Source organism: Ruditapes philippinarum, unplaced genomic scaffold (assembly GCF_026571515.1).
Source record: "Ruditapes philippinarum isolate M1 unplaced genomic scaffold, ASM2657151v2 ctg3083_1_1_1_1, whole genome shotgun sequence".
Classification (NCBI taxonomy): Eukaryota; Metazoa; Mollusca; class Bivalvia; order Venerida; family Veneridae; genus Ruditapes; species Ruditapes philippinarum.
Window position 1 is genome coordinate 50736 of NW_026866180.1, and position 27441 is coordinate 78176.

The 27441-nt window shown below is 32.8% G+C and overlaps 1 protein-coding gene across 3 annotated transcripts in view; it reads right to left on the reverse strand.

Moving 5' to 3' along the window:
- Nucleotides 1-27441, reverse strand: part of LOC132731573 (myosin-VIIa-like) — a 65824-nt gene that overhangs the window by 23825 nt on the left and 14558 nt on the right. Inside the window, exons 3-20 of one of the 3 annotated variants that reach the window (XM_060717767.1) lie at nt 18159-18419; nt 17411-17595; nt 16480-16601; nt 15840-16096; nt 15144-15301; nt 14571-14643; nt 13058-13317; nt 12431-12641; nt 11860-11995; nt 11224-11330; nt 10565-10702; nt 9794-10039; nt 9178-9357; nt 7913-8131; nt 7260-7367; nt 6709-6840; nt 6210-6281; nt 3087-3119 (exon numbers count right to left, since the gene is read on the reverse strand). In XM_060717767.1, the coding sequence (XP_060573750.1) occupies nt 3087-3119; nt 6210-6281; nt 6709-6840; nt 7260-7367; nt 7913-8131; nt 9178-9357; nt 9794-10039; nt 10565-10702; nt 11224-11330; nt 11860-11995; nt 12431-12641; nt 13058-13317; nt 14571-14643; nt 15144-15301; nt 15840-16096; nt 16480-16601; nt 17411-17595; nt 18159-18419 (2898 nt within the window). Of the gene's footprint in view, nt 1-3086; nt 3120-5705; nt 5721-6209; nt 6282-6708; nt 6841-7259; nt 7368-7912; nt 8132-9177; nt 9358-9793; nt 10040-10564; nt 10703-11223; nt 11331-11859; nt 11996-12430; nt 12642-13057; nt 13318-14570; nt 14644-15143; nt 15302-15839; nt 16097-16479; nt 16602-17410; nt 17596-18158; nt 18420-27441 lie in introns of those variants that run through there. The other 2 variants (XM_060717764.1, XM_060717765.1) reach the window with 2 other exon arrangements.

Below are 27441 nucleotides of genomic sequence, written 5' to 3' on the forward strand. Positions count from 1 at the left end.
AAACTTGGGAAAAAATATTAGAAAACATGCATTCCTTTTTTAATAAAATTATATTCCCCACAAAGCTTTTCCAATTGCAAGGATCTTGCCACGTAAACCAAGCCATATCAAGATCTGCACAATTCTGCCCCCAAACTTTTAACAGCAATTAGAACTTTTTAGCACTTTTAATCTCTCATCAATTCATCACTTAAACTCAATAATAAGTATCAAACATAAATGTTTTGCACAGCTTGATATAGAAATAGCTCAGGATCTTCTATATAAAACATTTTACCTGCAAATAAGCTTTTTAAATTATATCTCTTGATTTTTTATTTAAAACTAGAAATGTGTCCATAGGACACGGATGCCCCCACACGCCACTGTTCTGTCAATCTTATGACTCTAGGTCAAATATTTTTTGGACTACATGTGCCACAAGTTCAAAACTAAAAATCAACAAAGGGCCATAATTCTGTTAAATTTGGTCGCAGCAAAAAATTCCTTCCTTTACTACCATCTACACATTAAGGTTGTTCATCCCTGGAAGTTTAAGCAAAATCTGCCATCCGGTTTAAGAGGAGTTGCGTTCACAAAATTTCTACATAGTATATATAGTGAAAAAATCAACAAAGGGCCATAATTCTTTTAAATTTGGTCGCAGCAAAAATTCCTTCCTTTACTACCATCTACACATTAAGGTTGTTCATCCCTGGAAGTTTAAGCAAAATCTGCCATCCGGTTAAAGAGGAGTTGCGTTCACAAAATTTCTACATAGTATATAGTGAAAAAATCAACAAAGGGCCATAATTCTGTTAAATTTGGTCGCAGCAAAAATTCCTTCCTTTACTACCATCTACACATTAAGGTTGTTCATCCCTGGAAGTTTAAGCAAAATCTGCCATCCGGTTTAAGAGGAGTTGCGTTCACAAAATTTCTACATAGTATATAGTGAAAAAATCAACAAAGGGCCATAATTTTTTTAAATTTGGTCGCAGCAAAAATTCCTTCCTTTACTACCATCTACACATTAAGGTTGTTCATCCCTGGAAGTTTAAGCAAAATCTGCCATCTGGTTTAAGAGGAGTTGCGTTCACAAGATTTCGGGACGTACGGACAGACGGACGGACGGACGGACAGACGTACGGACACTCGGACGGACAAGTGCAACGCTATATGCTCCCACTCTGTGGGGGCATAACAATGCCAGCTACCAGTAAGCAAATGCTTTGAGTTCATTAACATTTGAAAGGAACACATGGATGAAAGCTTCTGTCATGGCATAATGCATTCGGTGTAACTCTGCAATTAACCGAAAAGTTAACTAGTATCATGTAATTATCTGTTCCATTAAATTTAAACACTTAACTTGTTCAGCACTGTAATAAGTTGATACAAAAACAACATATATTGCAGCTTATGTAATAACTAAAGTAATAATAAAATTAATTCTTAAAATTCTTAAATCTATAACCTAGACAGGTAGCTCAGTCAATACATGAAATAATAAAAAGGCCCTGGTGTGGGTCTGGCGATTCTTAACCTGCAACCTTAACCAAATGGTCATTCTTGGAGATTTAATGTACATAAAAGACCATAATATTATAAAAGATTTACATCTTACATTCTGCATGCATTTTGCGCATCAATATAAACAATGAGACATCTCTAAAAGCTCAATTTTTTTTTTTTTTTTTTTATAAAATTTTTTTGGGGGAATTTTTATACAGAAAATTATGTAGTGTTAAGCAAGGTAAAGTGGGGCTGAAGGAATTTCTTTACAGTTGTTAACAGCAACAAAATAAGGTATCAAAATCAAATTTAAAAAGAAAATTAATAACACACAAAAAAACTATTTCATTATATACATGTAACCATTTAACTAGTCTAAAATTATAAAACATAAAAAAAAATTAAAATGAAAATATAAAATAGCAAGTAAGTAATGCCTACAATATTGTAAATTTAATAATAAAGTTACCGGTGTATTTCTATTTAGTTTAAAAAAAGGATAATAAATACAGTGTAATTGACACTCGAAAATCAGTGTGAAAGGTTAGCAGTTGGCACTAGGAAAGGTTGGTAAGGCAATGCTAGGGTCAATTGCAGAGTAAGCCAAAAAAAATTTTTTTTAAAAATCTAAAAAAAAAAAAAAAAAAAAAAAAAAAACTGCCACTATCATGGCGTGAATACCCCCGCATACCACTTTGTCAGAATCAACAGTGGCCATTTAGAGCTCAAGGACAACCTCCCTGCCAAATCTGAGGTTACTAAGCCAGTGCATTGCTAAGTTATGTATTCTACATGCTTCAAATGTGAAAATGTCAAAATAAATACATTGCGGACAGGACATTCTTTAGCAATTGAGAAGAAAAGCTTTTTTTTGTCAAGGTCCCTGTGACCTTGACCTTTGACCCAGTGACTTCAAAATCAATAGGGGTCACCTTATAGTCATGATCAACATCCATACCAAATATGAAGACTGTGGGTCAAAGGAATCTTAAGTTAATGGGTGGACAAACTTTTTGAAGTCAAAGTCCCTATGACCTTGACCTTTGATCCAGTGACCTCAAAATCAAAAGGGGTCATCTACTAATCATGACTAACCTCCATGCCAAATATGAAGACTAAGGGTCAAAGGAATCTTAAGTTATTGGGCGGACAAGCTTTTTGAAGTCAAGGCCCCTGTGACCTTGACCTTTGACCTAGTGACCTCAAAATCAATAGGGGTCATCTACTAATCATGACTAACCTCCATGCCAAATATGAAGACTAAGGGTCAAAGGAATCTTAAGTTATTGGGCGGACAAGCTTTTTGAAGTCAAGGTCCCTGTGACCTTGACCTTTGACCTAGTGACCTCAAAATCAATAGGGGTCATCTACTAATCATGACTAACCTCCATGCCAAATATGAAGACTAAGGGTCAAAGGAATCTTAAGTTATTGGGCGGACAAGAAAAAACCGACGGCCGGACGGACGGACGGCCGGACGGACGGCCGGACGGACGGACAAGCTGATTCCAGTATACCCCCCTTACAACTTTGTTGTGCGGGGGTATAATTATGAAAGTCTAAAATAGGAGATTGTAAACTTCTATACATACTGCAAACAGAAAGTTATCCTGAAATCCATCTGACTGTAGACGATAAATATGATTATAGTAAAATATTCTGGCACTATTAAAAGTTTATTTAGCATCTACATGAAGTACATGTTAAGGTACTATATCCATCTAAACCTAACACAACTGTTCTGTCATCTGTGTGTAATATTGAGGAGATGTAGAGAAATCTATTTTGTAAAACAAGAAAACTTGTTCTTTACTCCATTTAATTGGCCTTTGAAGCCCCAACCATGTATGGGCTGTACACCACTTGTCTAATATATCAGTCAACTAATGGAGGTGTGGTAAGAAATAGTACAAAAGTGTGATACTAAGAATATGAAGGTAGGAGAAGAATCTGATGGACTAACAGGAACGATGGAAGGACAAACCCGCTCCATAAACAAGAGCTGTCTGTAAGACAGCACACGCAACTATTCTCAGTAATTGACAGTAAGAAAAGGGGCATTACACTCTTTAAAGGTAACTCAAGAGTTATGGCATCTAAGCCAATCTGCTTAGATAATCACAGAGAACATGTGTGTGAATTTTCAACCCATTCCTTTCCATTGTTTTGAAGATACCAACTTGAACAAAGCGTGAAGGCAACGTCAACTACTATAGCTCTCCCTACTCTTCCAAGAGTCAAGTTAAAAATTGCCAGAGAGCAATAAAATTTGCTGAATTTTGTAAGTACAAGATGGATATAGAACCTTAACACTTGTCACCTCAACACGTGACTTCTGTATGTAATCACATTATATATTATAAACAAGATATATACAATAGAATCACTCTTATATACATGATATATAGGGCAAAATATAGGGCAAAGAAGCACACTCAAGCATTATATCAAACCAATAGCACGCATATACACAGAAAACATATATTTGCCTATCTTTTAGAAAGAGCATTGTGACTGTTTTACACTGATTATTCAAAATGAACATTTATTTTGAAGCAAAGAATCTTCATTGCACAAGTCATTGGCTATTTAATATACTATCATTTTTTTTGTATTAAATTTCTAATTTAATTTATTTTGATGCTGATGTCATATAAAAAGTTGTGATGTCATATACAAAATTGTGATGTCACATGAAAATTTGTGATGTCACTCAGTAATAACAGCCATTATTGCTTAAAACACACATTGTCAAAAAATACTAACTAACCTTAACACTTTTTTCAATTCTTAGTTTTTTTTCAATAATATTACTTCTAAGAGGAGCAATTTTGATTCTATGTACATGTTTATATCATTATCTGCATAATTTTATATACCATCTTACTTCCCAAAAACTTAAGAAATTTCTTCCAAAGAAGCAAGATTCACAAAGCTAACTAAAGAAAAAACAAATTATTATAGGTTGAAAAAGAAAAATGCGTGCTATGTATTATAAACATCTGGCAAGAATGTGCTTATAAAATAAAAGCAAAACTAGAAATGTGTCCATAGGACACTGATGCCCCCACACGCCACTGTTCTGTCAATCTTATGACTCTAGGTCAAATATTTTTTGGACTACATGTGCCACAAGTTGAAAACTAAAAATCAATAAAGGGCCATAATTCTGTTAAATTTGGTCGCAGCAAAAATTCCTTCCTTTACTACCATCTACACATTAAGGTTGTTAATCCCTGGAAGTTTAAGCAAAATCTGCCATCCGGTTTAAGAGGAGTTGCATTCACAAAATTTCTACATAGTATATAATGAAAAAATCAACAAAGGGCCATAATTCTGTTAAATTTGGTCGCAGCAAAAATTCCTTCCTTTACTGCCATCTACACATTAAGGTTGTTCATCCCTGTAAGTTTAAGCAAAATCTGCCATCCGGTTTAAGAGGAGTTGCGTTCACAAAATTTCTACATAGTATATAGTGAAAAAATCAACAAAGGGCCATAATTCTGTTAAATTTGGTCGCAGCAAAAATTCCTTCCTTAACTGCCATCTACACATTAAGGTTGTTCATCCCTGGAAGTTTAAGCAAAATCTGCCATCCGGTTTAAGAGGAGTTGCGTTCACAAAATTACTACATAGTATATAGTGAAAAAATCAACAAAGGGCCATAATTCTGTTAAATTTGGTCGCAGCAAAAATTCCTTCCTTTACTACCATCTACACATTAAGGTTGTTCATCCCTGTAAGTTTAAGCAAAATCTGCCATCCGGTTTAAGAGGAGTTGCGTTCACAAAATTTCTACATAGTATATAATGAAAAAATCAACAAAGGGCCATAATTCTGTTAAATTTGGTCGCAGCGAAAATTCCTTCCTTTACTACCATCTACACATTAAGGTTGTTCATCCCTGTAAGTTTAAGCAAAATCTGCCATCCGGTTTAAGAGGAGTTGCGTTCACAAGATTTCGGGACGTACGGACTGACGGACGGACTGACTGACGGACGGACTGACGGACGGACGGACAAGTGCAACGCTATATGCTCCCACATTGTGGGGGCATAAAAACTCAAAGACTTTAGAACCTAGCAACTGTTGCCATAGAGAGTCAACGTAATCAAAAGCAATTTAACTAAAAGGCTCTTTCTCTAACACCCTTATGTAAGGGAGTTTTTGATTGGTCAGATTTGAGAGAAAATCCCAACACAAGCAGTTACCTTGCTATTCAGATCCTGGGCAAATTCAATATATAAATCAAATGATATAGTTTACAAACAAAAATACACATTTTGATACTACATTAAAAACACTTTCATTTTCAGAATCTTTTTTGAAATATATCTAATTTTAGCCCTATATATTATTCAAGAAATGACTTTAAATTCCTTGTGACAACTTTAAACATTTCTTTATTTTACTCATGACCTAATTTTGTGTTAAGTGCACTCTAGTTTAAGTAATACTTAAAAATATAAAATTGCATATATATATATCAGAGATATATATCTATAACAAATTAACTACAATAGCAACATGCCAGATTTCTCAATCCACTAACGTATAGATAATAACTATAATTTCCTGAGCGGCTCGTATAAACACACCCAAAGATACACCAGTCAAATTGCATAAAACTGTCAAACACACTAAACCATTCAAGTAATGTCAGACTGTATACCACTCATACACTGCAACATGTCAACACAAACAAAAATACTTACAGCGAATGCAGACGGCCCTTCACCACCATATCCCTCTTGTCCGTCCCCAATAAATCCAAATATATCATCCACCTGAAATAGTGACATACAATTAGGTACATGTAGCTTTGTTCAACATACACATTGAAAGATCTGCCACTATGACATAGTTTAATTTAGGTCCTTTAGTTTTAACCACATTTATTCAACATACACATTGAAACTCATGCCACTTAAATGTGTAAGCTTGCTGGAGAACTTTGTACGAAACATTACTGTACTGCAATCAACTTAATAGAGTTTTCCGCAGATTTCACAGAATAAGATGAATGAATACTAGTTTAAAACTTACAATTCACACAATAAAGATGCAAAATGACATACACTATATAATCATAAATAGACAAAATAAATATTATCATGAAAACAAAGCGCTCAGAAATGAAACTCAGAACATAACCAAGTAATATGCCTCTTAAAAAATATATATGTAAGAATAAAAGCAACAAAAAAGTCTGACCACTTGAGAATCGCTGACTGTCTCATTTCGTTTCCTCTCTGTGATTTCTATTTGTTCAACTTTCATCTTCGCCTGTTCTCGTTGCATCCTCTCTGTCTCGAATGCTTCACGTTCAATATCAGCAAGTCTTTCCTGAATAAAAATCATATAAACAATGTATTTATAAAACAAGATGATTGTTAGTCTTTTTTTGTTTTGCATTTATCTTAATTTTGACATGTTTTGGTCATATTCTGAAAGTTGAGCCATCTTAATTACTAACCAGTAATAACAAATTTATTAATGAGTTACCAACTTTTAATCCTACACCATTTCTTAATCAGCAGGGATAGACAAATCACCATTTGACTCAATGTCCAAGACAACTGTCACAGAGAAATTAAGCTTTGCCTTTGCCTTAGTTCAATCTAAGTCCAATGTTGTCACACAACTGTAACTAATACCTGCACTCCAGTTAACGCACTGTGCATGTATATGTATTCAAATCAACTCTTAGAAAGGTCCCCAAACTATAATCGTCCTATAGATGGGTAATGAATGTTATAACAAACCTGATGTAATCTCTCGGCTTCTTGTTTGGCCTTCTTCTCATTCATCTTCTTCCTTAGCTTTGTCTCCTCCTCTTGTCTGATCCTCTCTGCTTCCATACGTTTCTCATACTGTAATATAAAAATACCAGTAATATTATACAAACAACAGCATTTTTGGATTTTCTGGAATAGCATTTGTTAGGATCAGTATCCTTTATAGAAAACAAACTACTTCACCTTTTCTGTGTTATACAATTATTGCATCTCTATTGTTAGGTTTTAACTATTTTGTAGCTTTTTTAGGGTTCTTTTTCTTGCTTGAATTAATTTAATAAAACCATGGCAACAAATCAAGCTTTATCACTTAATGTCAAGACCCCAGATCAACTTTATAGCTTGATACTTAAATGGAAAGAATGACAAATGGATCCTTATAAAATATACATTAAAGAGCCAGGGAGTATTCATGCATTATTTCAAACAGGACTTGACACTGTTGTTAAAACAACTACACAGTACTTTAATACCAAATTGCAGGACAACTGAAGTTACTAGAATTTTTAATCAGATACAGTATGGCAAGGATGTCACTTGCAAATATTTTATAAGAATCAATAGATAAGTATCTATAACCTTAACCGTCACTTGACTGTCATAAAGAAACGGTAACGTACCTCAATCCTCAATCGTCGGAACTTCATCCTCTGTATAGCAGCTCTAATCTGTGCCTGTATTCTGATGATAGAGAACATTCTCTTCTGTGCCCACTGACGTACCAGGTGACCCCGACAATAACGCTGTAAGTTAATCACTAGACTACGCTGTGCGTTAAACTGAGCTGTGAGAACCCTTGACCTACATAAAGCTTGTAGTCTCATGTAACCTTGCCTCATCTGAAATATAATACACACAAAATTTATCACTTTATAAGGTTTGTAAGGGCGCAAAGATATTATTTGTGAGACAATTACTACAAAAGTTTAAAAAACAGTACATTCACATTATTTTCATATTATTACGCCACTCGTAAGAATACTGTTTTTCAAGCTCACTCGATGAAACAAAATTACATCTTACACACACACAAACAATCAAACAAACAAATATCCTCTATATCTTAAAGTCACTTTATGCATGAAAAACAGAAAAGTTCCCAAACAAATTATTTAGCTACTACTATTAATAACATGTTTACAGAGTGCCAAAATTCTATATCGAAATTTCACAATTATATTACAACCTCTTCAAAGCAACACCTTTTGCAAGACAAATATTTTGATTGTTGCTGAGAGGTGTTGCTCTGGAGAGGTTAAACTTTAAGAAAAATCTTCCTTAAGGAAGATCTGATACTGTTATTTCAAAAAGCTTATTGCTCTTCAAAGGGTCTCTCTGCAGAACTTGTACTGTTTTATCTATATGTCTTGTTTGTTTGTTTGTTACATTTTACGCCTTTTCCAAACAGTATTTCAGTCATATAGGAGGGTAGTTTCCTAACCATCATTCCTGGAGAGTTACACCAGTACCAGACTACCTTCCTATTGGCTTAACTACCAAAGCATCTCCTAGGGATCAAACCAACCCAGACAGGTAACTGGATTAGAAGTCATCGACTCTAACCTCGACCACAGAGGCGGTCTCATAGAAGCCATGTAAAAAGACATTATAATACTGCATGTTTGTAATGTCGCTTTTCATCATATAATCGTGATGTTAATATAGTTTTATATGTACACAGCTGCTGTCAATTCATGAAGAAATCTCACTTTTTTCTCTATAAAATGTAGTTTGCAGTATTATAAATTCGTTATAAATATTCCCGACAGGTTATTTGGCCATATATAAACAATTGTTTGTAATATATTTACAAACAACCATTTATATAGGCCCATATAACCTGTCAAAAATCTTTATAACTAATAATATAAATACAAAATCTTACAGCTAAGAATTTCTTCCTGGCAGCATACGCTCTCCATCTAGTTTGTATTGTGGTACAGCATCCAACCATCTTCAGGAACCTACGTCTCACCGCCCACATACGTATGCACTTCTGTATGATAGCAATCTTCTCCGTCAACCGTATCTCACGCTGCTGCTCTAAAAATGCGTCTTGTGCGTCCTGTAAATATGATAATTTCTTAACCATGTCACATGTCTGAGTGATACATGTTTATTTGATTATAGTCACCACCAGAAACCCATAGAGATAACTGACTGCCTGTTGCTTTACTTTTTTGAATATGAAAGATGTGCACATTCAAGAATAAATAACTGGTTCTGTCCCTTGCACTTAGATGTTTAGGACACAACAATTATAATTTCAGTTCTAAAAGTGACAGCTGAAAGATTCATCAGCCATGTAAGTTGGACAAACAGGCAATCAAATTCACCACCCTTGAATTTGCAAGCGCAATTTATATAAGCAATATTATTTCTATGGTATAATTCAAAATACACATTGATTTTTCCAAACATTATTCAAAGGAGAAACAATGTTTTCTAAAATAATTGCAAAACTTCAATGTCATAGAAAAAAAGAGAGAAGTTTTTCTTACCTTGAGGAAAACTTTTGTACGTCCCAACTGATAATCTAAACCAGCAAGGGCTTTCTGACAGATCTTCAGTGAAGCTGCCCTGCACTCCTCCTTGTGGGCGGGGCCAATACCGTCAGCAAGGATACGGTAACGATCAACAAAATCGTAGAAAGAATGTCTGATAGGATATCCGGCTCGACGGATACGGATTGTCTCCATCATACCAGAATACCTGAGCTGCTTACAACATAGCTCCCTGTCAAAATCCTGAATTACACAATAACCCATGAGGTAATTTGTATTAAAATATAGATATCTTGTACTATTTCTTATGCTTTATTCCTAATCAAAATAGCTAAAATTAATGATATTATATACACAAAATATCTTAAAATCCAGAACAACATTGAAGTTAAATGAAGCTAAAGAAATATGTACACATGTATAACATTGTAACAGTGAACACCTTGACTTATTTTTTATTTTGACATGAAATCTTAACAAACATTACAAATTTATTTAATTTTGAAAATTTGCATATTCAATGTTTTAAATTTCTTTCTTGTTTTTTTTCGGCCCTTAGGGTTAATTATGAACAGTGAACATTTTGTAACAGTGTGATATTATAGAAACCTGCACAGCTGTGCAGTCTGACAAAAGTCTTATTATTACATGCTCAATTTCAATATAAAGAACTTAAACCTGCATCTGTACAGTCCAAAATCTAAAGCTAGACAGTCCATCTTTAATATTTCGGTAATGTATCAAGGTAAATGAAATGAGTTTGTTTACCTGTGCTCTCTTGAACTCATTAGGTTTAATACACCTAACAAAGAAAGGTTGACAGGCATTCAATGTCTTCATTAGAGATTCCAGAGACTTCTTGAACTGGGCTCCTAATGTCGGGGCTCTTTTTCTTGTATCTGAACCCTGTAAAATATTTACAACAATCTTCATAACAATTTATAATACAGCAAAGTTAACATCCTTTATTAGAGAAAAAAACTTAATAAATTGACAGCAGCTAGTTTATATAAACATAATGATTATCCAATGAAAAGCGATGTTACAAACATACTGTGCTGCATTTCATAGGAAGTCCTACGTGTGAAAAAACAGTCTTAAGACCAAAACTGAGACAAATTTGTGTTTCAAGGAAAACATCTTAACTTATGACTACTATTTCATGGCTCTCTTAATTTCTGAATAGAAATACAGATGAGCAATAACATGTAGCGAATAGTATAGGGTCTGTCATTGTATTTAATAACTTTTCTAAGGAAAATGAATTTACTTATAGTCTACAGTCTTTGACTGAAGGTAAAAACATCTATTGAAATGGTCTTAAGTAAGTCCTAAAGTTGGTTTTATGTCCTAGGACTTAGGATACAAATGCAGCCCCAGAACTTTAATATTAAATAGAAAAACTTGACAAGACTTAATCATTTTACCATATGTATATCTTGTTTGAAGAGATCCAGTAAGAATGTATTCCCTGATGACTGTATAACTTGTAGTAAATCTCCAGAAAACGTATCTCTATTCTTCTCCAGAAATCCTGTAAACAAAAGACAAAATCTATACTAAGTGACAAAATTCAAGTGACAGGAATGGTGAGAAAACAAACTTGAAATGGCCAAATTTTCAAACAAAAATTATTCTTAATCACAGAAGTAGGAAAAATTTATTAATTGTGTATAAGGATAGCTTGACAGCAATCAATCAATGAAAACTAAATTGAAACTTAGATTTTTCTTAAAAACAACAATAATTAACAAGGTCACTTAATGTAGTGACTTTACACCATGTAAGACAATTAACTCATATTAAAAACCTCCATTTCATATTAAAGCCTTACTTTATGATGTAGGTATGAATTTTTAAGCAATCCAGGTTTCTCATTTATTTTAAGATATTAAAATGTTTATTTTCATACAATGAATATATACATAAATATAAATGAGATCAACTTTTAAGGGATGCCTTCTTTGAATGCCATCTTGATTTCATTTTTCATATCTGATTCTCACCAGATATAAAATCCATATTAATATATAAACTGTAAAATATAAGAGATTAAAGTTTACCTTTACTGTCATAGAAGACAACACCAGCAAAATGGTTGAGACCAAACACTCTGTTAATATCAGCCTTTGGTCGGAGATAGTTCTTGTTATTTTGATGGGTCTGATGTAGCTTGTCTAACATAGTCTGATCTGTACCCTGTAATATATATCATGTTTTAATCTCAGGTCATCATGTCTTATACAATAAAGTTTCTTAAATTTAAACTTAAAGTTGAATTTATACAAGCTAGCAGAGCTTGTATAAATCCTATAATTTTAATAACTATTTGGATGTCATTGGGAAATTATAATAATTATTCATGTTCATAATATGTGAATAAAGCTGAACATCTGATGGGGCTATCAAATTAGTTTTATTATTTAATCCAATGAACTAAGCTTTCATTTTTGGCTTTTCACTTGAAAGGTCTCTTATAACAGGACTGACTGTATCTGAGATTCTGAATACAACAAACTGTCATTTCAAACAACCAGCATGAACCAATCAAAGTTCATATTACATAATGTATAGATGACTTTCTATTCAATTATCCAATGAAAATTCATGTTACTCAATACTTTAAGTATTTACCCTGGGAAACTTGCTCTCCTCATCAACCAATGAGATGATGTTCATAGGTTTTAGACCAATGAGATCGAGGGCATCTTGGTTGTCAACAAACTCAATATGTTGCCAGTTGATACCTTCATTGTCATACTCCTCTTGTTCTAGCTTGAAGATATGCTGTACGAAAAACTGCTGCAGATTCTCGTTCGCATAGTTGATACACAGCTGTTCAAAACTGTAAACATTATAATAATATAATATATACATTAGTATAACAATGAAATTGCCATTGTATAATACTGAACACAAAAGCTTCAAATCATTTATCAGTTTATTCACAAACATTGAATAAATGTTAAAGACAGGCTTGAATTACAATGAATTGAATTCAACCCTCATGAATTTGGATTGATTTTATTTAGTCACCTTAACATTGTAAAGGTCAGACAGCCACATTTGATAATTTAAAGTAGCAGAACACTTTAGGTGGTCCTCTGTGTAGGAAGAAGCAGGCGACTGTGTAGAACCACCAACCTCCCTTATGCTAGTTGGATAACTTCTTAACATAATAGAATCAAAGGTCCTAAAATGCCGGGATTTGAACCCAGAATGTAAAGTGCCAAGCAATTGACTACAATGTCTTTAACTTACCTATTGATATCAAAACTTTCAAAGCCGAAGATATCTAGAACACCGATGGAGCTTCTGAAATGTTTGGGGTTTGTTTTTGGTTTAAAGATTGCCTTGTTGATCTTCTCTACAATCCATACAAACATTCTACCATAGATACCCTTCACAAACGCGTCCCTGACATCCATTGACTGGGCCACACCCATAGCACTGGTGACACTCTCCCCTCGTGTAACTATGGTCTTAGTTGTTAGAGAATCTATCAGATCCTGGGCTTGAACCTGCATGAAAAAATACATGAAGTTTTTATTTTCTGCTTTGTATGCAAATGACTATACTAAATCAACTTTCAAATTAAGATGCAGAAGAGTTACCTCCCTTGGCTCATATATTCTCTCATATACAATGTACTGAATTTCTCAGAAAAGAAACTGGATTTGATGAAAAAGAATATAAATTTTTGTTTCACTTAGTTTGAAAGCTCAAGTTATGGGGGGGGGGGGGGGGGGACATTGCATCTGAAACTGAAGTTTGAATATTTAGACTTGCATTTCAACACCTAACTGTTCCTAAATGTAAGGTATTTCTCTATAAGGTCAAAGTCCAGCTTTAATTATACATTAATTGTATTCTAAAAGGACTGTTTACCCTGAACCTGCTGAATTTCTTAAATGAACTAGTCCATCATCCATTTTTGGGAATACCAAGATGGAAATTTAGAAGTTGGTCAGCATACAGAATGTGCAAGATGGCCTGGCTCTATACTGGTGGCAAAGACTAATATCACTCATCTTTAGTGTCAACCTGGGTAGGGGTTAACATTTTATGACCATAATTGCAAAGATACAATGTCTATCTATTTAAAGGATTCACTTTTAGAAAGTCTAGTTCTGTTAAAAGAACTACCCATAAAACTGAGATTTCTATAGATTCGGTGATTTACGTATCTTAATAACTTCATGCAATTATGTGAGAAAATTATCCAAAATATGTCCTGCTTTTGAAAAAAAACTGATTTGATTTAATGTGTGCAACAGGAAACATAAGATTTGCTTTGAGAAAACTAATATAAAGAAAAGAAGTAGCTGATCAAATTTCAGTTCAATACCAAAATACAAATAGACAACAAAATAATGGAATTTTAGAACTGGTTTCGAAGGTGACAGTAATGTTCAGATATTTATATATATTATATTATTTAGCTAATACACAAACAGAATGTAAATCATTCAGTCAATATCAGATTAGAGTTCTCAGATAGATTTGCAAAACTAATGGTGGTAATAATAGTTCTACTATTAGTGACAGATTTACTAGTCAACAATTTGATAAAAGAAGGACAGTAATTACTTCTTAAATCATATGCCTTCTGGTTTTATGTGTTAACTTTTTAACAAATTTGACACCTGATTTGGAGCAATTTTTTGCACTGACATTATATACTTAATTGTGCTTTGAGTGTAACAAAATTTAGTCAGTTAACTAACTAAGGCATACAAATCAGTCAACTGGTATAATGCAACATATTTCTCACCTCAAAAAGAGCACACACTTTGTTGATGTGAGATATATCTGATATTTCACTGGCATCATCGATATTGTCCATTCTCTATGGCTGAAAAAACAATAAAAAGCTGAATAATTATATGTAATAGCTTTTTATTCTGTAAAATGAATTAGATGGTTGCCATAAATTGTTGGCAAATAAACAACACAAACCCACCAGTGTAAGAAAGGCCAAAGTAATGCCCCAATGTGAAGTTATGGTCGTATTTGACTGGCGCAAATGACCAACCATACCATTATATTGAGACTGCTATTACAGACAGCCGAGAATATCAGAATAACTAGACAATCAAAGCCTTGCAATAATACAGCTGAGATTATTAGACACATGTCAGGGGACATAACCCAGTATTACATTGCTATCTAACCTGTTTCAAAAGAAGCCAGTGGTGTCATGTTCGAGCGATTATCCTATTATTGAATTCCTAATTTATCTGATATATTGAGATAATTTTATCATTATATTCATTCATGAGATAATATTGAAAAAGAAAACCTTTAAAATACAAAAAACAAAACAAATGATTTTAAACAATCAGACTTACAATTGTAGTTCAAGTTTCCCAGATGTAATAATGATGCTAATATTTTCAGGAGTTCCCAGACTTCTTTATCTGAGAACATGAGCACCTTCATAGCTGATCTGATGTCAGCAAACTCTTTAGCATCATCTCTACCTTCACATTTAGTATCTCCACCCTAAATAATAGAATAAAAATTAACATTTTAATTGACTCAATTAAAATCATAAACAATAGATATAAAATATTCATGAACACCATGAATTCAACAAACTGTATTTTTTTTTCACAAGTAAAAACACTTGTCAAGTTGTCATAACATTTTAATAATAAAGTTAAAACCAATAAATTTCTCACTAACAAATTTCATAAACATTTATTCTATTATGTTTTTTAAGCAAATAGACTTACTCTGGAATTAAGAATATTTTTGACTTTCCCAGGAGAGTATATACCATCTTTTACAGTTATAATGTTGAAAATATAAGCACAACAGGTTGATAAATCAAGATTATCCCATTTTGATAATTATTTTTTTGGGATTGTCTCCCCCTCGAATTAATAATTCAGGTTTAATGTTAACTTTTGGTTAATTAGTTCAGTTTATTTTGCCCATTGAATTAAATATTTAGATTTACTTCCCCTTTAAGTAACTTAGGTTCACATTTAACACTTTGCTTTAATAAATATTATATGTAAACAGGACTATCATTCACCTGAGTGAGGTACCAGTATTGCTGGGCATTAGTGACGTCTAACTTCCTCTTCTCATCTTGGGTCATACCAGCTAACATACAGTAAAATATATGGTAGTTTCTCTCATCGTGAGCTTGGTGAACGATTCTCGACTTCTCCAGCAAGTACTGTAAGATCTTAGCGCCCTCTATTGATCCACGTTGATTGAAGTGAATATCTATATACTTGCCGAATCTACTAGAGTTGTCGTTCCTGATAGTTTTGGCATTACCAAAGGCTGGAATAATAATAAAATACAATGGTAACAGTCATTTCCTTACAGCTAATGGGTTTATATTAATTTTGTTATCGAAACGACATCTACCTGAGAGTGGATGGATTCTTGTTTGTTTTGTTTTTTAATTTGATAATTGTGGATACCGGTATGTGAAAACTGATCTCAAACATTGTGTCTAATGGTCATTTATCTCTCAACAGCTAGTTCAGAAATCATGTGGAATTAGTTGTTGATCACATGCACAGAAATTGGTAATTACTGGTTTAAGTTATCCAGTAAAGCGGGTTAGGTTTGATCCTCCGCTAATTATTACCAAATGTGTAAAAATTGGCATAAAAAACAAAAGAAAAACCAACAAACAAACAAAATTAGATGATTTTTACCTTCCATGATAGGATTAGCTTCTAGAATTTGTTGTTCTATCCAGGAATGCTGACCACTGATGGCCGCTAGAAACTGCAGGATAAGTTTTGTACTTTCTGTTTTACCCGCACCTGATTCTCCACTGAAAATACAAAATCAGTTTAAACATATTTATTTTAAGGTGGATTGAAAATTAGTTTTAACAGCTTGATGCTTATTTAAGCTATGTTAGAGTCTGCATGCTGGATCTATCTAGTACTGGTGTCAGCAGGAAACATGGACTGATCCAAGATAGACTTGAACCCATGATTCCCTTAGATGAGTGGCAGACATCTTAGTCACTATGCCATATCTCCCGTCAGTCTCTCTTATTTACCCACTTTAATTTTATTTTAGGAAAGTGGCATTATATCAAATAGAAGGATTATGAACATTATAGTAAGAGACCAAAAAAAAATACCATAACATTTAATTGATCATAATTTTATTGTATATATCACATTTAGTAACATCACACTTGAATGAACTGTACAATAAAACATCCAGGAATTAACTTCTTCCCATTTCACTACATGCAATTCAGACTTTTCAAGAAAAATATCATGTTTATAATACTAGAAAAGTTATATAAAATATTTTACAATCAAAATAAGAGGAAAATGGAGAAGTACAACACAAATGGCGCGACATGCTGAAAATAAGTACGAAAACAAATTGGGCGCAATTTAACTTGATATCAGGTACTGCAGCATTTATTTGTTTATGTTGTGTTAGAATCAAAATAATATATCCATTAATATATCGCTTGATAAAACCACTGTTTGTCATTTGGATGCGCATTATTATATCACTCGGGCAACCTCCTCGTGATATATTCCTCATAAATATATATAAAATCACTGTTTGGGATATATCATTTCTTGAATATTTTCTAGATGAGATGTAACATACCTGATGATAACACACTGATCATGCTGGTATCTCTGCATGTTATGGTACGAGTTGTCTGCTATAGCGAAGATATGAGGCTCCAACTCACCAATCTTCTTGTCCCGATACTCTGAGATATATTCTGGCGTATAAATCGGCAATACTTGGTAAGGGTTTACAGCTACCAGAATGGAACCAGTGTAGGTCTGTTGATATAAACATTTCTATTTAAGTATAATGGACTTTATGATGATATAAAAAAAGTACAAACAATTATTCCGACATATAGTCAATGACTCATCCTGAATCTAAATAAAATGTATATCTTACAGACTAAAATGAATGTTAATGATGCAGGTGTAACAGTTGCATTCAACCTATATTTATTATGACAATTGTCAATTCTCACCAAACACTGTCTGTTTTTTTAATAGTCATGCAGCGCCCAGACTAACACTTCTGTAAAACTTTGTACTAATCGATTTTCTATTAACTTTCTTTATAAAGTAAGCAGGAATAGACATTTATACTTTTATTTCTTAAAATTTTTATGCACAGTTTACAAATATAAAACTTTGCGTTAATTGTTTAAAATAGTAAAGGCCACGGAAAAACAAGACCTTGAAATAAAATTAAAGTTTTACAGCGGTGAATTCTCTTTTAATATTTGTCAAATGCCTTTTGAATATGTTACCTAGCTGTCATATATTGCTTATATAACTCTAGTATGATTTTTTACTTATACCACGATTGACACAGAGTTACATACGTATATTTTGTTATCAGCATATCTAAGAAACAAGTTGCGAAGTATCCCAGCCTCGTTGAGGTCACCAAGTAAGATCATGTCTTCTATGTGATTGACAGAAGTCGCGTTCATATGCCGAATCTGTTGTTTCCCATCTACCCAATGTTCCTTTCCATCGTCGTCAACTACCCGTATCCGGCCCGCCTCCGAGTACTGGACCTGCGCACCAATGGCAACGCTGAACTCGGTCTTTTGCTTTGGTTCGATCCACACATGGTCACCCTGAAACAAATACATATAATAGTAAATAATAGTAAATAATTGTAATATCTGTAGAAACAGTTCTTGCCTGAGCAGAAGCATCTTCTCTTGATAGCCCTATACCTTTGTAATATTTTTGAATAATCACTTATGCTGAATGGGTGGAAAAAGAAATTTAGAACATTGATCTTAATCATACTACATTTATATAACAGTACTTTTCTTTGAACTCGGATCTGTCCATCATAAACATAACTGATTTCTTAAATAACATGCCTAAACCTTGCACTCAGATGCAGGGCACGATGTTAGATGATGGGACTTGTCTTTGTGGCTTCTACCTGTTTATTTACCTTCAGAAATTACTGAATTTTTTCCCTCTCAAAAACAATCTTTATTATTGTAAATAAATTAATTTAGAAGAAATTATTTCTAACATTAAAGTTATTTCAAAGGAATTTATATAGGGGAAAAATGTAAACATATTAAATACAAGAAAAAACTTTAGTAAGTGCATTAATGTTTTCATGTAACAAATAGTTTTGGCGGATTTAAATAAAAGATTATGAAAACATGTCCTTGACATGATAAACTATACAGGATTAAAAACGAATAAAATTCTTATTTTCCAATTGTCAATCCTTTAAATTTGTTTATACTAAGATTAAAAAAAAATACAGTCATTAGAAATAATGGTGGTGGTAATTTTATACCCTCCAGATCAAGACTGTAAGCCACATGGAATTTACCAGAGCACAGTTCAGCCACCGCATTGTTTATGGGCAGGCTGTACTTAAGCTGCCTTCACTTTTGCAAGGAACTGATAACTTCTGTACATGCCAACTTCTAGACATGCCAGAGCAGAGGTACGGTGTGAATGACCTTAGCAAGGATTTCATGATCAATCAAAACGAAAGTGACTTGCATGCACTGTCTGAGAATCGAACCTGGGCCGTTTAATTAACGCTCTACCTATTTAGCCAATGTAACAGCATTCTCAGTAAAAATATAAATTATGTAATCTAAAGAAACATATCACATTTAACAAAATGTAAACAATGATACTATTTATAATGTTTATTATGTTAAACCCTTTAATGCTGAACCAAAGTTTTTTAAGCCCTTTTTGTCGATAGGCAGTCAAAACCATGATATATACTTTACTGGCCGACTTACTATTTAAAATTATGTTCATTTTGATATCCCAAAAACTGATCATGTACTGTTCCCAAAATGAAAGTTTGATCAGTCTTTTTAATTCTACAGGTTAAGGGCGTAATAAGACACCACCTTAAGGTAACTGATAATTGTTTACAATTTTGTATGTACTCTTATCTAATAGTCAATATTAAACAGTTATAATGTCTGACTATTTATTTCTTCTTTTATGTTAAATCATTTAACGAAATGTCTTGTCTGTCAATAAGTTAACAAGAGGTCATCTCCAGTCTAAAATCATTATAATTTAATGCAAAATATTTTAAAGTCTGAATAAATTTTACCTAGAGCTTTAAAAGATTTACTTAAGCTAATTTTGAATGGAATGTTACAATTATATAAAATAGGAACATGATAAAATAGTTTAGGGCAAATTTCGTCTGAGGTTTGAGGTGTTTAGCCATATTGTTAAATGTGGTCATTACATGCTGATAGTCATTTATAAGAGATTTGACCGGTAGTGACCCCAACCAAATAACTGATGAACCATGTAAATTAAATGGACTACTAGTCAGCAGGTTTGATTGTATTTGCGATACAGAATACACTTGGTAGACAAATATTGTCATTACTTGCTATAATTTGTTACTGACACATAGGGAGGATATAATAATATTATATTATATTTTGTTATATCATATATCATTGTGTTAAATCATTTACCTATCCTTAAAAATGTATTTGTAACAATAAATCAAGCAGTTAGATATTAAGAAGTCACAGTGAAATGCAAACAAACAAGTTATAAATAGTATATAATAACTTCTCCCTTTTACAGTCAACATAGAGACAAATTCTTTCAAACCTTAGACTAACTGTTCAAATAGCACTGCTTTTCAACCTGTATTGACCAGTACTTTAATTCAATTCTATTTTTACTGAATTTACTAATATATCTTGATAGTAAATAAAACTCTTTATTCAGTCCGAAAATATAGGATATTAACTAAACAAAAACCTTATTTAACATTATAGTCATATAGCCGAGCATTAAAGCATATGGAATGTAAAACCCATTGACTGATCCTTACACATTTTCTACCCACTTTATATCTTAAACAAGAGGTACTATTTTTACGGTCTGTATTGAAATAATAACAGTATACAATTGCATGAATGGGCGTAATACAAGTTATTATACAACAGTGAATTGGTATATATTAACATTTACAGACTAAGCTTACAAATATTTTATCTGGAATGTGTAACAAATTGTTTTAAGCCTTTTTTTATTGAGATTTTTGGTTGGTCTATTTATTATTATTATTTTTTTAACACTTTAAATGTCTTTACATTAATTTTGTACATGTGTTAGCAGTGATACATATTAGACTCTATGTCGTACAATTACCCACACTACACTGGACTTATTAATATTTCAACCTGGACAAAACCTCATTTCCGTTCTTTAAGAAAATTTCAAAGTAAATAATAACAGAATAGCAAACAGTGCTCTACCATAATCAGATGGCACAAGATGTCACAGGTGTGCCATCTGAACTTGTACTGCACTGGTTGCAATTTGGATTAGATTCTGCACCCACCAGCAGGCAGTGTTAAAATGCAATGCAGCATATTATATGCATGTATTATGCTCTCAATATACTGATATATGACTTTGAGCCTGAACACTTTTAAATTCACAATGGCCAGTTTGAAAATCAAAACAACAAATATGATTATTTATTTCATATCAAAATTTTACAAAAAGTAAAATTCAGTTTATGCTTTATACAGTGAAAAATAATCTTTTCTTTCATGTCAGACAGAAAGAAATTTCATCTTCAACATATTATACAGAGAAGCTATAAATCTGAGTTTTAATTTGCAACCATAAAAATCTTTATCAAGTGAAGTGGGTTATTCAAGGGAGATAACTCAGAAGAATGTATACTTTGTTGGGTGATTTTATCAAGACATTTAACTGGATATGCATGATATCTTCCTTTAAAGTATGAATCATAAAACGATTTTGGAACACTTGATTTAAAACTACACCTAACTCCCCCATGTGTGTTCATGTCATGGTAGTAAATCTGTAGCATGGTAGTAAATCTGTATCTGTAGGGAAAGTGTGATTAACACCTATATTACCAACCACAACACCAGGTTTATTTGTATTATCATAATGCTCAATATGTTAAATGGATGTGCCCATCTTTCAATCTAGACCAGTGCATCACTTTTTGGGAAAATTTCAAAACTAACATGTACAGAATGAATACTGAACAGTACAGATCAATCGTCGGGATACCCACGGCTGACTTAGTAACCATAAACATCCATTACATGTTATGTAACATGTTGATCAAACATGGGTATTCGATGATGGCTCAGACCATGATCAGATGGCATGGATGTGCGGCTGAAATTAGTCCACACTGCATGGTTACATGGGTATAGACTCACAGTTGCTGCCAGCAGGCTATATATATATATATATATAACGGCTACGATCAAAGATACACTATTCATGCATGTTAATTCATTACTCTTTGTTCATAATAAACAATTTATCTGACATAGCATCAATCGTCTGATATATGCTCCATTAAAGTCAATTAAAACTTCAGGACAAAAATGCACATTTGTGTCACAGCTGACTTATTTGTAACATAGTTTTCACCATCTGATCCTATTTATGCCAAAAATTATAAGGAATCAGCTGATTTGTTCACACACAGTGCATAACATTAGTATCAGAAAATGGTAAACTAAACAAAAATAGGTTTTCTTTTTATTTAATTTTGTTGCCCATTGTTCATTTTTCAGTTAAAAGCTTGCAATATTTTTATAGTTATGGGGCATTGATTTTTAAAATACATTTTAATGCAATAAGTTAATTTAAAGTTTAAAGATTGCGCTGTGATATTTTTACAGTACAAATTATTCCCATGAGAAAATGAACTTCAACTGTTCTTTACCTTGGGAAGTTTAAAATTATGACCAAAAACATTTTTATTTTTCAGTAAAATTGAACATTCTGAAATTAAATGGAGTGTTGGCTCACAGTGATTTAAATGGCTGTTACATTTTGTATATTATACTGTAACAAATTGTACATTCATTTAGAAAACCTTGAGCAAATCTGCAAGTCTGTGTGCAGTCAGGTGAAATTCTTAAGTCCATTATAAAATTTGCTGATCATTTTTACACCTGAAAACTATTATGGAAAATTCAGTCAGTGAAACATAAACACCTAATACCAGTAAGGGAAAAACTTCCTTTTTCAATTGTAATTTTTTTATAGTTAAAGATACATTGAGATTGTTTTTAAATGAGCAAAAACAACAATTATTGTATGTAATTACATCACCATGAAGAAAATTACATTGTAATTTGAACTTAGAAGTATTCAATAATTCTTGAAATTGAAGAAAAGTTTTAGTAATTTTTTGACTAGTTTCATATATTTTCTTCCCCAACATATTATAAATATCAGTTTCAAGATGCAATAACATTAGAATTAAAGGCAGATGTTTCATGGATATGGAAGATATATATTTATAATTTAGCAATTTTTTACGTAATCCAACCTGACCTGGTCGCATAAATACAAATCTTTTACAAGCTCATCAAAGTGGAACAACTTGATTGTTAAATTATGTCAAACTTGATGGTCCAATTGAATATTTAACACATAGACATTGTTAAACATCTAAGATGGCTATCTCTGAATACATCACAATATAATAACTCAAGAGAAGATACTTTAACAACTATCTATAGAAGAGTGAGATAACTGTAATTTTAAAGCACACCTTAAGATTTTTTTTTTAACTTTACACTGTAAAGCTTATTGATATGGTCATGCTTTCAGCTTTGAAATAAAAACTTTAATAAAGCAACATTGTGCATTCATTATAAGTATTATCACCATCTATTCTTCACCCTTATCACCCTCAATTTCTTAAATATTATACTTTTCCAATTTTCAATCTGGAAAAAAAATTTCATCATTTTAAAACGAAAAACTTTAAAAATATGTACTGACTGAATAGCAGCTAGATCATTTTCAATTTATGAAGTTACAACTTTATTTTGTTTTTACAAAAACATATACTGACTTAATAAATTTATTAGACCATGATCAAATCATGAAGTAACTTCATTTTCTTTTTTCTCAAATATCAAGGAAGTTTGCTGTATTATAAATTTATTATAAAGATTCTTGGCAGGTTATATAACACTGTGCAGACTTTGATCAATGTGCATGGATGTGTCAGAAGATCTAAGCCTACACTGGTCCTTCCCATGGGGAGATTCAGCCTCCCCCCCCCTGGCACCAGGCTATGGGTTAATATTATGTTGCCAACAATGATGGAATATTTAAATCATCAAGTCAGACTGCAGTTTGACTGGGAGACCAAGTTGGTCTGGCTCTATCTATGCTTGTGGTGACAAGAGTTGGCCTGAGTACCAATGATTTAAGTTATCACAAAAAAACAACAAAGTTCAAAAGTTGACAGATAAAAGAAAAACAAACAAAAAACAAAAAATTGCTCGTTATCTATGAACGTATCTTAGAAGATGACAAAAAAACTGAAAAAATGTGTTTTATGATCTCCATCAATACTCTGAAGTTCATTGACATAATTTGGACTTTTGAAGTTATATCAGATATGTTTTGATGTGAAGCAAATGGACAAGTAAACATTCAATGTTTCCGTTAAGTCATCAAAAATCATATCACAATATTATATTGATTTGTTCAGGTTTGCTTGTGATAAGAACTTTTTTTTTACAGAGGTTCAGTAATCAGGAATGATAAATGCAGGTGCTTTAAATAGGTGCTTTAAATATTGCATCGAAAACTTGTTTCATCTTAGTTACTGCCAAGTTATTTTGTTTGCATTTTACTTGAGAATTAAGTGGTCTGAAACTAAACTTAAATGAAGTCAAGGAAATACTGTTCTGTCCTGTAGACTGTACATCTGGCCCTCTCCCATAAGTAGGTCCTTAATTTTGGGTTCGGCACTTTTTAAAAAGTTAAAACATTTGTTTCTGAGGCATATTATAATGTGCCTTTAACTGAAAGCTAATTTAACCTGGTGAGCTTTCTAAATAAATGATTTAAATCTTCTTGTGCAAAATGGCAATAGCTTAGATATTTTGTAACTGTTACAGCATCTCATATGCCATAAGTGGTGACCCTACAAAGAATGGATATAAACCAATATGCTCCATTAATTAGGCTCAAAAATAACCCCATAGCCTGCAGAGACTTTTCATTTAGATTACAAAATTAGGACAAGTCATTAAGTTTGGATGAGATGCTTACTGAATCATCACCCTAATGTCTTCCAGAACCACCTTGTCGAAAGATTCTAATCTAACTAAGCTAGATTTCACTGTAAATACAGGTCAGTACAGCTAGCAAAGCAAAATGTGACAAATATTATGGCAATGGTCAGTTTTATGACACAAACAATTAGCAGTGGTCAGTAGTGGCTATAATTAAGATACATGATAGTGGACACTTGTTATGACATTTGGACATGACAAGTGGACAGTCCAGCGGACACTAATAAACTCTTTCAACAAGACGGTAAAAAATGATTGAGACTTTTAATTTTAAACTGTAATTTTGAAAGATTTTGTGCCATATAATTCACTAAAGTTTTGTGTTGTGGAATATCCACTGATTATCTTTAAATTATTTTCATATCAAGTAAGCAGACACAAGTTTATATATTATCATATTATAATTTATAATAATAACAAGAAACATGGCAATGCCATGAAACCAGGTTTTCAATTATCACCATTGTAGATAAATATGTTGTATTTGAAATACAAATACAAGCAACAAACAATGTAACTATGTGCAATGTAAAACATGAATAATGTAGGAGGAATTGCCACTGAAGAAGTGTTCACTATAATATTATGTATAAGGAAAAAAACAAAGGGCCATAATTAGGTCAAAAACTATCCAATCACAAAACCCCGACAATATGTGCCAGGGTGCTTGATGACAAAGCTTCTGTGAAAGTTTGAACAAAATCCGTTGAGAAATGTAGGACGAGTTCAGCACAGAAGAATTTGTTCACTATAATTATATTGATAATTCTGTATAATGAAAAACAAGTTACAAAGTAGACATGAAATAATATATCATATCTTTTTTAAATTACCTCCAAAGATGATATGACCTTTGACTGCCAAATCAAGTTAAAATCATGTAAACAGGATTTTCAATGTTAATGTCACTGTGACCTTGACCTTGGAGCCAGCCATGCGGAACATGCGTTCTGCACGTCATCTTGATGTGGTAAACATTTGTCTGAAGTTTCATCAAAATTCTTCAAAGGGTTGAAGAGTTACAGAGCGGACAGGATTTTCAATGTTAATGTCACTGTGACCTTGACCTTGGAGCCAGCCATGCGGAACATGCGTTCTGCACGTCATCTTGATGTGGTAAACATTTGTCTGAAGTTTCATCAAAATTCTTCAAAGGGTTGAAGAGTTACAGAGCGGACAGGATTTTCAATGTTAATGTCACTGTGACCTTGACCTTGGAGCCAGCCATGCGGAACATACGTTCTGCACGTCATCTTGATGTGGTAAACATTTGTCTGAAGTTTCATCAAAATTCTTCAAAGGGTTGAAGAGTTACAGAGCGGACACAATTTCGTTTGACGCCCGCCCATCCGCCCATCCGCCCAGCCGCCCATCCGCCCATCCGCCCGCCATACCCCAATCTAATAACCAGGATTTTCAAAATTGAAAACCTGGTTAATAAATACTACAGGCTAATGTTACATCACTTTTAATCAGATAATCATGGCATTCATGTTATTACTATCTACACAGCTCCTGTCAATTTATGAAGTTAAATGCATTTTTTTCTCAAATAAAGGAAGTTTGCTGTGTTATGAAATTATTTATAAAGATTCTTGGCAGGTTTAATTTATAATGGCCTTAAACATATAAACAGTTTTTTTTTATTTGAGATATATCCCTCAGCTAGCTGGTCATGTCATATATACAAAAAAACATTGACTAACAATATCAGAATGTATGGATGTACAAGCTGATATGGGTATATATTCAGTCTCGACTTTTACCATTATACATAACAGCTGAAAGAATTTCAAGTATTGATCAATTAGGCCTTTAACAAGTCAATTATTCCAGCTTACATTTGTATAATGGCTAGTTAAACCTCACTTGTCCTGATAGCATACAACTTTAATGATAACAATAAAACATGTTCACTTCAGGCTAATAATCAACTCAGGTATATCACAAGGAGTGCTAGGATGTCTTTACATAGAAAGACCGCTAAAATATCTTGACTTAGAAAGAAAGTGCAAAGATGTCTTTACATAGAAAGAAGGCTAGGATATCTTAACTTAGAAGAAGCACTGAGATGTTTTTTATATAAGGAGCGCAAGGACATCTTTATACAGGAGCGCTAAGTGCATGTCTTTACATTGAAGAATCACTAGTATGTAAGCACTAGGACATGTTTGCATAGGAGCACTAGGACATATTTACATAGGAACGCTAGCACATATTTACATAGGAACGCTAGCACATACTTACATAGGAACGCTAGCACATATTTACATAGGAACGCTAGCACATATTTACATAGGAACGCTAGCACATATTTACATAGGAACGCTAGCACATATTTACATAGGAGCTCTAGGACATAATTTACATAGGAACGCTAGCACATATTTACATAGGAGCTCTAGGACATAATTTACATAGAAGAAGGCTAAAATTGTCTTTACATAGAAGAATGGTTTCTTTTCATATTTAACACTCAAAAAGACTTTAAAACCAAGTGAGACTATGATATAAATATCTG